This window comes from Talaromyces atroroseus (genome assembly GCF_001907595.1).
Source record: "Talaromyces atroroseus strain IBT 11181 chromosome Unknown scaffold_13, whole genome shotgun sequence".
Classification (NCBI taxonomy): Eukaryota; Fungi; Ascomycota; class Eurotiomycetes; order Eurotiales; family Trichocomaceae; genus Talaromyces; species Talaromyces atroroseus.
In genome coordinates this window covers 467,655-482,981 of record NW_017971445.1, presented here as the reverse complement: position 1 = coordinate 482,981, position 15,327 = coordinate 467,655, and the positions used below count along the sequence as shown (strand labels likewise).

The window sequence follows — 15,327 nt, the reverse complement described above, 5'->3', positions numbered from 1 at the left end:
CTCCAGCGCTGCCTGTGTACGGGCGGTTACAGTATGGGTTGCGCTCGGGTTGAATCGGGTATGGCGAGCGCCGTACGGAGGCGTAATAAATACCTGGCTACTTTACATACGGAGCATCCGGCGCGTATTGATGGGGCCGTGGGTGACGATGGAAACTGGAGCCACAAACACAAACGAAGCTATTCGAGAGGAGACTCCCGGGCTTTATACCTGTGTTCATCACGCCCACGCAATTGCCTTCCAATGTCCAGTGAATGTCCATTGGGGGTCAATTGAAGCTGCCTCTCTGCTCTGTGCTCCATTCCTCGCGTTGTGCTGCGCAGAGAGAAGAGAGAGTCGAAATTTCTGAGGTCAGTCGCGCGTAGCCCGTTTCGGAAGGGAGCTCTCTTAGTGCGAGGCTAGAAGATCAATGTGGGTCAGAGCTCGCACCAAACCAAAGGTTTGCCCTGTCCCGACCCACTGCAATCACCCAATGAGACACTCCCTTGGGCTATCCGATCAACTCTTATCGGATCAAGTAGTGTGCCCCCACTGCAGTTGCTGCTCTGGTTGGCCGCTTTGCCAGCAAGCGTCCCCGTCGGTATTCCGAGCTGACCCACGGCAAGTACTCAATTCGGCTGCACGAGTGGGTACCATTTCCCACTGTCCGAACACACTCCTTACGCTGTCTTCTTCTCGTCTTTGGCGTACGCAGCTCAATTGCGTGTAGTCTGGAGCAGTAGTAAGCAATTGCTGGATACTCTACTCTGTACAGGCGAGTGTAGTATATAGGTGACCCCTCTGAAAAAAATTTTCCGCGCAGCTACCTTCGTTTTGACCGTGCTCTACCGGTCGCTGTGACAACCGTGACCTCACGGCTGCGTCGGATTGTGGATCCGTTATTTGCCTGGAATCTTGGTCGCGGGTCTCTCGGATGGCTGTTACACACGAATACACCGTATTTATTTGCTGTCAAGCTGAGGGATTACGCGCTGTTACGAACTGGATACGCCCTGAGGTGAAAAGGACGCTAGAAAATGCGCAACCGTGCCGAGGAAATCCTTCGGAATATTTAACCCCGGCGCCTCCAGCGTTTGTTCCAGCGCCATTTCCCACACAAGACGATGGAGTATATATATAAATATATGAGTTATGCGCACTTCCCCGTCTTTTCGATCCAAGTTCTATGTTTCGCCATCCAGCAGCTTGCGACGTTCTATTCACGAGGGGGAGGCGGGGGGTTGGGAAGTCGCGGTGACGGTCGCTCCTTTCGGTGATCATATTGGGAAAGGGAGCCAACCTCCCGAGCCTATTATTGATCCGCTAGTTTCTTCCACCCTGGTCGATGGCATATCACATGACAAGTATCTTGGATGCATCACCTAGGATTTGACAACTTATATACTCAGAGATATCTAAAAGGTGCATACTACGGAGTACAATGAACCTTTGAGCCTCTAGATTGACCTACACGCTGCCTGTGCCGTACTGAAAGGAAAGAGATCGCAAGTTTGCGATCCCGTGATTGGCAAATAATGATGTAAGCGTATTGTCACGTAATTTTTGACTTCTGCCAATTTTCGTACGGAAGTGTATTCTTGGCGTTCGGCTGTACAGTCCATGTCCGACATCGCCGAGGTACTTCTGTTCACTATGTAGTACTTAGGTAGGGCTTAGGGCTTAGGGCACGCTAGGAGGGGTTCATTCTCAGCGTGAGATGGTCCAAGCAATTAGGATAATTCTTCATAGATCTGCCCTGTTTCCTGTCGCCAACAGAAATTGCAACGAGGAATATTTACATCTCCAAGCAAGCTTCTACGGAGTATGTATCAAACACCATAAGGTTCCTTGTGATAGTTCAGCGTGCAAAGTAATGGTCAGTACCTAGGTAGCACAAGCGTTATACCTAGGTATATGTCTATATACTTATGATACTACACCACAACATACTACAACTGGAGAAATGAGTTTAATCCGTACTTAAGTTCTCCAGCGCTGGTGCCTTGCAATTTACCGGTCCCTTTGATCAACTTCTTTTTTTATTCCTTTCCTGCCTAAATCCTCTATCTCGTGCGAGAGAGGAATGGTATTAGAGGGATATGGGCTAACTACTACCTAGGGAAGAGGGGCGATGGTGACATCGCAGATCTTCCGCATGCATTATACCAATATGGAGTTCCGAGTATACGATACGTGGCTGACAAGACGAGCCAGGAGAATCTTTGTTTTAAGATTTTTTTTTTATTTTCATATATATGTGATCTCATGAGCCTAGGTTATGTATGATATCATCTCAGAGATCACCATCATCAGTAGTCAAAGTTTATTGGGTGCAACTCCATATTCGACGATCCGGGGATTACTTTACATGAGGCAGTGCTTTCAATATATTTCCACACATATGTATCCAAAGCCCAGAGCCATTGTCTATAACACATTAAGCAAGAATGAAACCAATGCTCTGGAATATCCAGAGCCAAACAGCAGGTCCTATGTAATAGATAGAAGCAACGTGTCACTGAGCAAATCATCGACAGTGGTTAAGCCGAGACCTGCGGCTGACATCACATCACATATTCTGCGACGTGTCAGACTGGTGCCACCATATCAGAAACAAAAGTAAACCCAGATGCGTCGGGCTGAATTCGGTACCACTTAGGCGTATTTTCATGCCTGATTGCTCAATCATCATATTGCTTACGCGTAAATATCACACGCACTTTGTCACGTCGCTGTAATCAAGTTGCCTGACGGGGGCTACTTTTGATTGGCTGAATTTAGAGTTTGCGGCTGTAAGGACAGCTGCGATTGGCTGCTGCCGAGTATAACTGCTTTGTACCTGGACCCACTTAGCCAACTTCTCTGATTATATAAAGCAACGAGGGCTCGCCCGTGCGCAACAAATGGCCAATCATAGTCAGCGATCAACAAGAAACTCCGCGCTTGCCACCGGCAACCCCACAATGGAGAAGGGTCTGCCAATAACAAAGATTAGACAAAGAGTAGCAAACTGGGGGAAACCACGTTATGTTCTCTTAACCCGCAAATGGGTTAGCGCGGTCTTTCAGCTTGACAACCATGCGCTTTTCTCTGGTTTCTTCTTTTTCCTTGGCTTGGCTTGGAAAAGAAACAAATACTTTTGTCCTCAACCAGTCGTAGGGGGCTAGCCTCGATTTCTTTTTTTATCTGCCTGGTCGTGTTTTTCATCTTAAAAATGGGATGCGCGAGAATATTACAACAGGCGAACGACGATGTATAGACCCTTGGCGTCTTTGCGATAGTCTGCCTGATCTCAACAAAACTCGGTTGCCTGAGACGTCTTGGAAAAGGGGCAAAGATATTTACTCTGGAGAACTTGTCTCTATCGACTCATGATTTTATATATTCTTTGATTAAACGTTTGATATTGATATCTGAGATCGTGGGTCCCTCTACTCTTATCTCCCTGGATGTTATCGAGGCGCACAGATACCCAAGTGGCACACGATCATGCCTTCTCCCAGTATACGCAAATCATTCAAACGATACATAATAGGCGCTTTGGTGTGCTTGTTGGTTCTGGTGGTGTACTATCGCGACTCATGGTTCAAATCGTCTGGCGATAGGGCAATAGCCCGGATGCATCTCTGTATGATTCGACCTCCACGTGTTGCTACTTTTCTCTTTAGGATGTGATGTTCGTCTAACACAGAAATTATTCTTGGGCAGCCATGAATCAAGCACCTCCTACAGACCCCAAGACCAGTCCGCGTGCAAATGCTGCGCTTATTTCACTCGTCCGCAATTCCGAACTCGATGGCATTATATCGTCGATGAGGTACATGGAGAAGTCTTTTAATGCGAAATTTCAGTATCCATGGATCTTCTTCAATGATGTCCCGTTCACGACGGAATTTAAGGAGAAGACACAGGCGGAGACTAACGCGCCATGTACATATGGTAAATCATGCCTGTTATTTTTCTCGAGCAGGAAAAGCCAAAGATTAACGACCCTACGCACTAGAACTCATACCGAGAGAACATTGGGATGTGCCCGAATGGATCGATCAAGCGCGCATGGAGGAAGCATTCCTACAAATGGCCAGTGACGGGGTCCAACATGCCACTCAACTGAGTTACCATAAAATGTGCCGATGGTACTCTGGCTTCTTTTTTCGCCATCCTGCATTAGACAAATATAAGTATTATTGGCGCGTCGAACCCGATGTCAAGTATGCCGCTTCCGTTCCTGCTACTTTTGGTAACGAGAACTAATTTCTTGACAGGTTTTTCTGCGATATCGAATACGACGTATTTCAATTCATGGCTGAAAATAACAAAACCTATGGCTTCACTATCAACATTTACGATGACCCCAAATCCATCCCCACTCTCTGGCCAACAACTACGGACTTCCTCGAGTCACACCCAGAGTATGCTCTCGGCAGCCACGAGAATTCCTACCACTGGCTCACAGACTCGGATGCGCGGCCTGCCATCACGAAAATCGCTAATGGCTACAGCACATGTCATTTCTGGAGCAACTTCGAGGTTGGCGACTTGGATTTCTGGCGCTCCAAAACCTACACCGATTATTTTAACCACCTCGACCAAACGGGAAATTTCTTCTATGAGCGATGGGGCGACGCACCTGTGCACAGCGTTGCGCTGGGGCTTTTCGCGCCCAACGAGCAGATACACTGGTTCCGGGATATTGGATACCAGCACAGTGTGTTTAGCAATTGCCCCGATAGCGACAAGTGTCATGGCTGCCAGGCGAATAAACTGACGCCGCTTGCATACTGGTTGAATGGCGAGGATTGCCGTGTCAATTGGTTCAAGCAGGTTTGCGAGGTTAGCCGCAACAAGAGCGAGGTCAACGAGGAAACGTGTGGACTGCATGGATTCGCATGAGTACACACACACACACACACATATATATATATATAAATATATTTTCATATGACTTGGTAAAGTTCTTTTTCGGGTAGGGCGTTTGCTTTCTGTTGCTTAGGACGGACGGAATGGCTATGTATTGTATGTTTGTATGTTTGTACGGACTGGCTCGTGTTCTAGATACCATTTGATCGCGTCATGTTTGTGTATATAATCCATGGATGTATTAATGGGCGCTGGTACTCATAGGGATAGCAATTGTGTAATATGTATATAACACATCCTTTAATAATAATATATCTGGCATAGCACCCATGTAGATGCACCTAATCTGACATTCCAGGACCTCGAGACCCATACCTAGTGAGCTTAATGCGCCGTAGAACAACAAGCAAGGGCGTACTGATCTAGCCATACTGCGCCACAGCACCGCAGCAGGGGGGCCTAGACCGACTATGTAGATCCCCATACGGCCTCAATATTATTGCTGAGAGTGTGGCTGCAGCACATCAATATAATATGATGTGCGATAATATATCTGCCACTGATCAATAGGCCGGCCGGTGTGCGTTGACTGTCGAGACGCTCTAGGACTAGTAGGACGGTGCTGCATGCGGCGCGCATGTTGTTTGCAGACGTTAAAAAAAGGAACAAAAGTGAAGAAGAAAGTGCGGCGGCCTCAGGCACCACGCCAAGCGGCAGCTTCCTCCGACAGCCAACAAGTTCTTGCCCATTTCGGAAATGGCGCAACAAGCGGAAGTCGTCGTTCTCGGCCTCAACCTCAGCCTGCTTTCGTCCGCCCACCGACTGAATTCCTTCGTTGACTTGCCTTGGCTACGCACTTGTTCGTTCGTTCTTTTTTCTTTCCTTCTTGCTGCCTCTAGTATATTGTCGCTGTACATTCGTTTCTCTCCTTTTTCTTTCCGCTTTTGCTTTTTGCTTTTCTCTCTTCTTTTCTTCCACACCCCCTCTCTCTCTATTCTCCTCCGTCCAGGTAGACGACGTCTCCTTTTTGACTCCTGCAGTCACCGTCTAATACTTTCCCCCTTTCTCCTCTTCGCGCTGCCCGCGAGAAACAACAGATACGTCAAAATTGACTCTGCCGACTTCCTCAGCGTCCTGCGGTGGGTGTCGTATCATCAGTCTTGTGAATTCGGGAGCCGCGCGATTTTTCGGCACAAAACATCGCGCACACGACACAATCTAGTTCCAATCTTCATTGTTTGCAACCCACCGTGACAAATCACAAAAAACTCAGCAAGGCTTGCTCGTGCTCCCCCTCTCTTTACCCCCCTAAAAAGAGGAATCCCGAGGGATAGTCCGCTATGGCGACCGCTACGCTTACTTCGCCTAGCTCAGTTCCCGACCTCACCCCATCCAAATCCTCGAAATCATCGTCCTTCCATTCTTCTTCTCACGATGCCGACATCAATGTTAACTTCGCGGATACCTCCAATTTTGAAGAAATCGGTTTGGAAGATGACTCCGAAATCCAGCCGTTCCCCGAGCCCTTTCCATACCCTCACTCTCGTTCCCGAGCCGGCTCTCGAGCTTCCAGCAAAAATCGTGTCATTTCGCATGTTAGTAGCATGAGTAGCTTGAAATCTGCAACTCCACCCTCGAAACCTGTCAGAGACTTGACTTCTGGCCAAAGGAGACAAGTTATGCCACCCTCGTCGAGGAATATCCAAGGCATGTCTGGACAATACCCAAAGGGTACACTGGAACCGAGGATGCTAAAGAGTGGCCGTCGATTGACAGGCGGAAGTGCCTCGACTCCCTCTCTCCCCCGTCCACTTCGATCTCGCTCGGTATCCCCATCTTCTGCCCCTGTTTCAAATTCTGCGGCCAAGTTTTCGCCATCTGCTTCCAGCCAGAACCTATCGCCTATCGCACCAAGGGCTCTTTCTTCTTCTCGCCGAGGCTCTTTGCAACCGGCACCGGTACGGAAATCAGTAAAGGAACTGGAGGACGAATATCACGACTCGGATGACGACTTGCCAGACGATGCTAGCTTGTGGAATGTTCCCTTATCGCCGCGCCCGCAGGGAGAACGCCCAGTTTCACGCAGCAACAGTCTCGATCAAGAAACCAACCCCAAGCCTATACCCTTGTCACATGCTGTGTCGCAGGATGAAGTGGCCCCACGGTCGAAATCGCGGACCTCTTCTCGGCATTCTCCTGGCGCAAAGTCACGGCTTCAATTCCATCGTTCTTCGTCTGCAGGCCCCGAACGAGGCCAGATATCACCGCGAAATCCACGCACTTACTCGTACAATCTAGCCATGGCTGAACTGTCGGAGGAAGCAAAGGTGTTGACCCAAACACTGGAGTACCATGCCGATGATGCCGACCGCAAGCGCGAGGAAAGAGTCCAGAATGGACTTGCTTCTGAACGATCAAGTGTGGAATCAAAACGGACATCTGGTGTAATGACAGATCTGCCGCCGTTGCAGAAATCCAACATCATGATTGATCCGTTACCTGTCAGCAAAGAGAAAGAGAAGGTCCTGAGTCGTACACGCCCTAGCTGGTTACCGCCAAAAGATCCTTTGGAAGAAAAGAAACACTTGAAAGAGTACAAGAAGATGATGGCCTTGGCCAAGGAGGCAGGTTAGTGAATTCTGTTTCGTTGGTGATCCTATTTTCCCGTGCTAAAACCAGGCTGCAGAAAAGAAGAAGGCCGCTAAAGCTGCCGCTGAGCAGTGTGAAAAGGATAATACCAGGGAAACTCTGCAGCGGATATGGGAAGACCACGTTTTACCGCATTGGAACGAAGCTATTTCCGAGCCACGAACGCGAGAGTTGTGGTGGCGAGGCGTCACACCTCGGTGCCGTGGGGCTGTGTGGCAACGGGCCATTAGCAATGAGCTGTCTTTAACCACAGAATCGTATCAAAAAGCCCTCCAGCGGGCTAAGGATGCCAAATCTCGAGGCGATGAAGGCGCTGGTGATACCAGTCGAAGGATGCGAGAATGGTTCGCAGCCATATCTCGAGATGTGTCGTCTGCATTTCCTGAACTCCATCTCTTCCAAGAAGGTGGTCCGCTCCGGGACACCCTAATTGATGTGTTGGAGGCATATGCCATGTATCGCAGTGATGTAGGGTACACCTATGGTCTTCACGTAAGTTGTCATGCACATCACTTCTGTTCCTGCTGGCCATGGTAACTAACAGATACTCATAGACTATTGCTGCCCTCCTTGTTCTCCAACTCCCCACATCCGCTTCCGCTTTCATTGTCATGGCCAATGCGCTTAACCGTCCACTTCCTCTTGCATTCCTTACCCACGACCGCAGCGCCATAGCCCGAACATACGGTCTCGCTTCTGCTACACTACGATATAAATTCCCTCGTCTCTATAGCCACTTATACGAAACAGCCCAACTAAACGATGAAGATATCTGGGGACCCATGTTCCGATCGCTATTCACCAACGGTCTTGATCTCGAACATCTAAGCCGCGTATGGGACTGTTGGGCCTTTGAAGGTGATCGCATTATTATCCGTGCTGGAGTAGCCATTTTGGGCTGTCTTCAGGCCCAACTACTAGGTCTTAAAGCAACGGATGCCAAGTCCTGTGAAGAGATAAAACACGTCATAGGCTGGGGCCCCCATGACCTGGGCACGATTTTGAGGGACGGCAAGACTCGCCATAGCTCGCCAACGCCGATCATGGGATTTGGTGGCGGTCAATTTGCCAACGCCGGCGTTGGACATTATTGGATTCTGAGTGTGGCTGGCAATGAGGATAGTTTCATGAATGAAGTACGAGAGGCTGGTAAAGTTCAGTCATGATAAGGGTCTGTGTCCCTTTTTATTTTTCTCTTCCTTCTGTCTTTCATTTCGAAAACAGGAGATTATATATTTCTTTGATTTGCATATATCTACTTTTTTTACTTTCAAGTTTATGTGTATTATAGAATCTATTTATTGGCATTTTCTCTTTATTTATCCTCTGCTTGAATTTATCATTTCTGACTGATGCGATTCGAACACGAGTCAAGTAAACTGATTTGTCTACCACGCTAAGCCCAAATATGAATAGCGCTCTTAATTCCTCCGCATTCCAAGCATCAAATTCTCCGTTGAACTGTAGTCATGCACCAGTGACCTGCATATATATATATATAAACGAACTACTATTTCAATTATATCAATCCATTCCATTCCATTTCTGTGGGACGAATACCCTTTTGAACGCGCGCTACTATCTAACCTAGCATGCCAAGTCGCAGCACGCAGAGCACCACCAAGAAAACAGCCAAAACATCACGCTACTTTACTCGTCAGACGAAGAAAACTAGTCCAAAGTCGGATACGGGCTTGCACTTGAACTTGAACTTGAACGTGAGAAGTGAAGATGGTGTCAAGACCTATGCAGATGAGACTGGAGCAGGACAGGAAGAAGGAGAAATAGATAGTGATGACTTGGCTAAGGGGAGAGGGAGTATAGATGTGCATCATACTAGTACTTCTTTCTCTGTGGAAGACCTGCAACATGCAACTGGCCGAGTTATAAAGGGGGTTCAAGGTGGTGAGCATGATGCAGTTCCTGCTGTGCAAGCCTCGCTTGAGACTTGTGATGCTCAAGATGGCATCAGTCGACACGACATGAATACCAGAGCACGACGACCAAACACAGAGCCACCGACATCACCACAAAAGGAACAACAGAAAAAACAGAAACCACAAAAACCAAAGCATTCCTCCCCGCGAAAACAACCACCAAAACTATCTCCTTACTTCCCCAAACCCCTCCCCCTAATCGAAGCATCCTGTCTCCCCTTCCCGCCCATCTCAGCACCCAGCTTCGGCCTAATCCAAGAACAACTCGCCTCTTCCCCCTTCAAACTCCTTATAGCCACCATATTCCTCAACCGCACGCGAGGCCCAGTAGCAATCCCAGTGCTTTTCAAACTCTTCGCCCAGTACCCGACCATCCCGAAAATGGCATGCGCCAACCACGAAGATATAGTAAACATAATCCGGGGTCTGGGGTTTCAGAACCAACGAGCGACCAAATTCATTGCCATTGCGCAAACGTGGCTGAAATGTCCGCCGGCGAAGGGGAGGCGGTATCGAAAATTGAATTATCCCTGTAAAAGGGATGGCGCGAATGTTGGGCCTGATGAAGTTGTGTCTGATGAGGATGAGGGTGAGGGCGATCAGAGAGTTGCATGGGAGATTGCGCATTTGCCTGGTGTTGGGGCATATGCGATTGATTCATGGCGTATATTCTGTCGGGATCGGCTTCGGTACTCTTCTTGCTATGATGAGGGCGGACGAGAGGAAGGGAATATGAGTACTTCTTCTAGCAACGTCTACGAGCCGGAATGGAAACGCGTTCTTCCTCAGGACAAAGAACTGCGAGCATATCTCAGCTGGATGTGGCTCAAAGAGGGATGGGTATGGAACTGCGAGAACGGGCAACGAACGAAAGCGAATTCGGAAATGATGCAGAGGGCGGAAAAAGGTGGTGTAGCCTTTGAAGGTGTGGATGGGCATTTGGTCCTGATGAATATGATGACGGCGAAGGAAGAAGAAGAAGAAGAAGAAGAAGAAGAAGAAGGGAAAGGATGGATTAAGAGGGCTGGGTTTAGTTTGGATTGTTCGTGATTTGTCGTCTTGTTGTACTTTTCCTGGTTCATATCTGGGACAGAGACAGGCGTTTTGAGTTGGACTTGATTTTGAAAGATACCATGTGCTTTTGACCCTTATTTACGTACAAATCCTTTTATATACAAGCTTGTTGATTGAAAATCTACAAAGCCAACCCCGTCCCATTCCTAGTCCACCTGTACAACGCCAATACGGCTTTTCGACGGTGCCAGATTTCACTATGATTTACGGGACGCCCTCGTGCCTGTGCCACAGCACTACGCATGACCTGCCTGAAATTGCGCTGATACTCAGTGTTCAGAGTTACAACGCAGGACTCGGTCGCGCGAATCACCACTTCACAAGCTTTCAGAATACCTTCGCCGGCCTCATTCTGCAGCCGCTCTACAATGAGTAGCAGCAGGAAGCTTCCCTGTAGAAGCTGGATGCCGAAGAAATCTGGCATAAAGCTGATGTCAGGGTCGTAGTGGAGGATCCGCTCGAGAGTGTTTGCGGCTTCTAGGGCGTGCGATATTGTTGATGCAAATGTTGGCGATGATGTCCAAAAGTCTTTGTCTTCTAGTAGAGATACCGGGTCCCATTTGCCCATTAAGAGAATATGTAGTACGTGCACAACGTAAGAGGCGTATGCAACGACAGTTTGCGTGTGCCATGAATGATATGATTTATAGCTTATTTCATCAATACCTGCTGGTTCATTAAGCATCGGTGGTGTGAGTGTAGTCTGCTGCTGCGGTTGACTCGGTCCCGGTGGCTGTTGTGCGAGTGGTGGTACAGGCGGTGATGTCGGCGGGACGGCGGTAGTTGGGGAATAGTGGGTTGCAAAGGCTTGTAGTGTTGCTTTGTATGTGTCCAACTGACGCAGGACTTCATTCACTTGCACATCCCATGTATCCTTGCCTTGAAGACGGGTACCCAGCATCGGGTGATTCTTAGCCTGGTTGAGGTTGATCAACTCTCCAGTGATGGCCATCAGAGGTAGATAGAAGCCAAATACCGAGTGGTCGTTGCACGTGAAATTCGGAAAACATCGCCGTCTGTTTGTATCGCCAGACACGGGACATTGAGGGCCGTCGGCCTTGGAACTATTGCTGTGTATATCACCGGCCTGCCAAGGCCCTTCTTCGAGAGGCAAAAGGAGATCATCGCACTCTGCGTCGAGTAATGCGAGAGGATGGTTGTAGCATAGTGCTAGATGGCGGTCCATAATGTATAGAAGCCACCAAGTTCGACGACGTTCTTCGCGGTGTTCTTCCGTCATAAGATTAGGTCGATGTTGCTGCTGTGTGCATACACAGTTCAAGTTTGCTCGACCAGAGGGAAGGAGAAAGTCCCAATTAGCCCCATTGCGGCTTGTGCCATACCAAGTGCCCTCGGCAAATTCGAAAGGTACATTAGAGCTGTCTACTGGGCTATTAAGATTTGAGGTTGCTTCGACTTCCTGGTTGAGTCGTAGTTCTCTTGCTAGGGTAAAAGCAGCGTGCCACCTGCAGATAAGTCTTAGCGAGAGTCTTCAACACCAGCCCAGGAAAAAAAGAAAATACCATCGCATGCTAGCTGCTTTTTGCTCACTGGAAGATATAATTGAAGCTACATGGATATAAGTAACCACATCATCCAATGATCCAGCCGGTCCGACCAAGCCTCGGTCATCACCGCCTCCTTCAAAAGAATGGGTCCGATCATGAGCCGCGCTAGGAAATATGTGGTCGTTATCGATGATGGGGAAGCTTTCATTTTCTTTGAACGAGACATGAATCAAGGGCCGTAATAATCGTACAGTCAATGCACATAGAAATTGACAGAGTTTCTTCCGCTTTGGAGGAGAGATCGACAAGGAAAATGTCCGGTCATCAAGTGCAGCCACCCAGAGCATGCTCGCAAGCAGGGCGGGACTACTGACTCGTGGGTTTTCGCGGCTGAGGAAAGACGACTTCCGGACAACGTAGCAATGGATGTGATGGCAGGCAGGGTGCATAGCTGTTGAGAAAGCGCTCGTGAAATACAGATCAAGGAGATCATAGACCAGATCTCGCGAGAGGTACGGCTCCAGAAAAGGCATCAGCGGTGCTAGCACAGGGTATTTCAGAGGAGTCTCTCCTGTCCGCTGAGGTCGATCGTTATTCCGTGGTTGTCGCGATCTGCATCGCGACAACTGATGTCCGTTCATATTGTTCATACCCATCATATCGAAAGAAACATCAAAGAACCCATCCGACAGCCCTAAATTTCCTAGGATCGGATACGGGAATGGTTGTTGTACAAAGCCATTCGAACTCGACATCCAATCTTCAACCGCTTTTCCATCTTCCCTGATCGTTTCTCTAGGCGACGGCTGTAGCTGTGACTGGCGTTCGCCACTGCCCTGGGCAGAAGGAGGTAGTGGATGACCGGGCGATGTCTGAGCGGAGGGAGAGAAATTAGTAGTTTGCGCAATTTGCTCCGTGGGTGGAGGATTTGTGACCATGCTGATGAAGTCGGGCTGATGGGTGGTAGACTTCCTCTGCGCGCGAACCTTTTGGTCATCGACTGCTTCTTCCTGTGCGTCCTGCACCACAAAGGAACTGTCTCTACGTGAGTATTCACTGCGCGGTATGCGCCCCCTTTTCCGTCTCTCTCTCGTAAGCTCGCACTGCGTCTGGCTTGCGATGCATCTCGAACATGGGAACGCGCGGTCACACCTTACACGACGGGTATGACAGGCGTCGCACGCAACGCGATTCCTACGCCAGCGCTTTTTGACGCCATCTGCCGGAGTCGTCTCCGGACCGATGGCTTGGTCCTCTGGTTCTGGGGACTCCTCCAGCGGAGAATTCGTCGTGTCTTCGGCCGACATTTTTAAATGGGAAAATCGAAATCCAAATATCGCAACAGCACCGGAAGACCTGCCGGGCCATCTGTTGTTAGGAGCCCACAGCACGCATTTTCCAGAGAATCCAAGAAAGAGATGGAGAGGGCGGAGGTGGCATCGCGCAAGTTACATTGTGGAATACGAGGGAAGGAACATTTGCGGAGTACGGAGGCGCACTTTCCGACATTTCCCCGCAAAGTCGTTTGACAGGGTCATCCGTGTAACAGAAACGCGCCAAAAATAAAAATTACCAGGTATATACATATATATGAGATAATTGATATACATAACCATGCATGTTTTACCCAACTTGAGGTTCTACTTGCCAGGCTGGATTCTGTAAGCGGTCGCACTGCGCTTCGAGGACTGCATAAGAGCTCGCTCGATATTGCCAGGGTTTCCTGTCTCGTACGTGAAATTTCAAACATGTTGATTGACATAGTGACATTATAGTTAATAGGCAACAAGTAGTTAACTAACTACTTACAAGTCTTGATAAGTGGAAATACGAACGACCAGACGAATTTGGAGGAGCGCCCTGCCCGCCAATCAGAAGCCCGAGATCCAGTGACCGGCCTTGCTAAGCGAACCCGAATCCGTCGCGGAAAATAGTTTTCCCCGGCCCAGCAACCGCACAGTCGCCAAATTCGAGGCTATCCACACAACCAGAGAGAGACAGTCAAGCCTCAGCAACCAACAACTCGTCATTTAGCCGACATCAAGTTCGCAGGTACGTGCTTTGAGCGGAATCTGGATGTTGCGCCCCATTCAGAATTCTTTCCTTCGCTTTTCCACCACCGAATCGTTCTCTGGGTGTTGTTTCATGTTTGTGTGCGCCGATCGACAAATTTGCACACCAGCCTGATCCAACTCTCTGTATACGCTCTCTCGTTGAACGCCGTGCTGATTCTTATTCCATAGCTAGTCGAAATGGCCAAGAGAACTACCAGTAAGGAATCCTCCTTCCTATGATTTTCTGCGTCCGACAAAATTCCGTCGATTTCGGTCGACTACCAACATATTACGCCGATGTGCCCTCGATTTGGATCATGCGTTTTGGCGATTCTGGAAAAATACTGACTGGATTCTTCAGAGGTCGGTATCACCGGAAAGTACGGTGTCAGGTATGTACTAACTCTCTAATCACCGTGGATGCATGTGCAAAATCCGGGGCTAATAAGCAATGATTAGATATGGTGCCTCCCTCCGTAAGCAATTGAAGCGTCTCGAAGTCACTCAACACGCTCGCTACACCTGGTATGTCGGATGTTCGAAACGGGACGCAACAACACAAATGCTAATGCACTACAGCACCTTCTGCGGTCGTAACACCGTCCGCCGCCATTCTGTCGGTATCTGGAACTGCTCCGGCTGCAAGAAGACCATCACCGGCGGCGCCTACGCTCTCTCGTTAGTCTCCCCATTGCAACTGAACGAATTGCCAAAGAAAAAAGTACGCTTTAGCTAACTATCGGCCAGAACCCCCGCTGCTTCCGCTGCTCGCTCGACCCTCCGTCGTCTGCGTGAAATTAACGAGTAAACGGTGACGGATTTTATATTTGGCGCAGTTTAATGGGTTTGGGTACATTTGTGTGTTTCAAAATGGCTTGATTGCATCTGGATGATTTTCTACGGAGAACACCCCCAAAATATGATCATATGTCACGAGCTTCTCCTTCCGGCGGGCATCAATGGTATGCGGATTTTCTCGTGTATGTAGCTTGGATTCGATGAATTAAAAGCTCTACCGCCTTCGATTCGAAACAACACAACTCCGTGGTTTTCCATCTAGTATCTACCTGAATTTCTTAAAGAGGAAGTCCAGAGGGAAGGGCAAAATCAACCCCGTGGTGTGAGTCAACGCCTGTCTGCTGTCGTAGTGGTGCAACGCTGGTGGCATATCTGCAGGCAGCAGGCTATAGTTAGTTATACCCTAGCGCTAGCCCGGACTGATAAGCACGTAATTTCGCACGCAAGTAGCATAAATAGGCAGGAGAA

General features: G+C 48.8%; 5 protein-coding genes across 5 annotated transcripts; 4 read left to right on the top strand and 1 right to left on the bottom strand.

Moving 5' to 3' along the window:
• Positions 1-3,689: 3,689 nt before the first annotated feature.
• Positions 3,690-4,872, top strand: UA08_08207 (hypothetical protein; the record flags this gene model as incomplete). The annotated part of the gene is made up of 3 exons (XM_020263105.1): positions 3,690-3,918; positions 3,983-4,190; positions 4,245-4,872. The coding sequence occupies 3 exons, from the start codon at positions 3,690-3,692 to the stop codon at positions 4,870-4,872; spliced, it is 1,065 nt and encodes a 354-aa protein (XP_020116588.1).
• Positions 4,873-6,179: 1,307 nt separating this feature from the next.
• On the top strand, positions 6,180-8,654 carry UA08_08206 (hypothetical protein; the record flags this gene model as incomplete). The annotated part of the gene is made up of 3 exons (XM_020263104.1): positions 6,180-7,467; positions 7,526-7,980; positions 8,043-8,654. 3 exons carry the CDS (start codon positions 6,180-6,182, stop codon positions 8,652-8,654), a joined length of 2,355 nt encoding a protein of 784 aa, XP_020116515.1.
• Positions 8,655-9,080: 426 nt separating this feature from the next.
• Positions 9,081-10,475, top strand: UA08_08205 (hypothetical protein; the record flags this gene model as incomplete). Its single annotated transcript, XM_020263103.1, has 1 exon — positions 9,081-10,475. The coding sequence occupies one exon, from the start codon at positions 9,081-9,083 to the stop codon at positions 10,473-10,475; it is 1,395 nt and encodes a 464-aa protein (XP_020116589.1).
• Positions 10,476-10,620: 145 nt separating this feature from the next.
• Positions 10,621-13,314, bottom strand: UA08_08204 (Arabinanolytic transcriptional activator araR; the record flags this gene model as incomplete). Its single annotated transcript, XM_020263101.1, has 2 exons — positions 10,621-11,965; positions 12,023-13,314. The coding sequence occupies 2 exons, from the start codon at positions 13,312-13,314 to the stop codon at positions 10,621-10,623; spliced, it is 2,637 nt and encodes an 878-aa protein (XP_020116590.1).
• A 945-nt stretch (positions 13,315-14,259) lies between these two features.
• On the top strand, positions 14,260-14,869 carry UA08_08203 (60S ribosomal protein L43; the record flags this gene model as incomplete). The annotated part of the gene is made up of 5 exons (XM_020263100.1): positions 14,260-14,278; positions 14,423-14,453; positions 14,521-14,586; positions 14,641-14,739; positions 14,809-14,869. The coding sequence occupies 5 exons, from the start codon at positions 14,260-14,262 to the stop codon at positions 14,867-14,869; spliced, it is 276 nt and encodes a 91-aa protein (XP_020116591.1).
• Between the last annotated feature and the right edge of the window lie 458 nt (positions 14,870-15,327).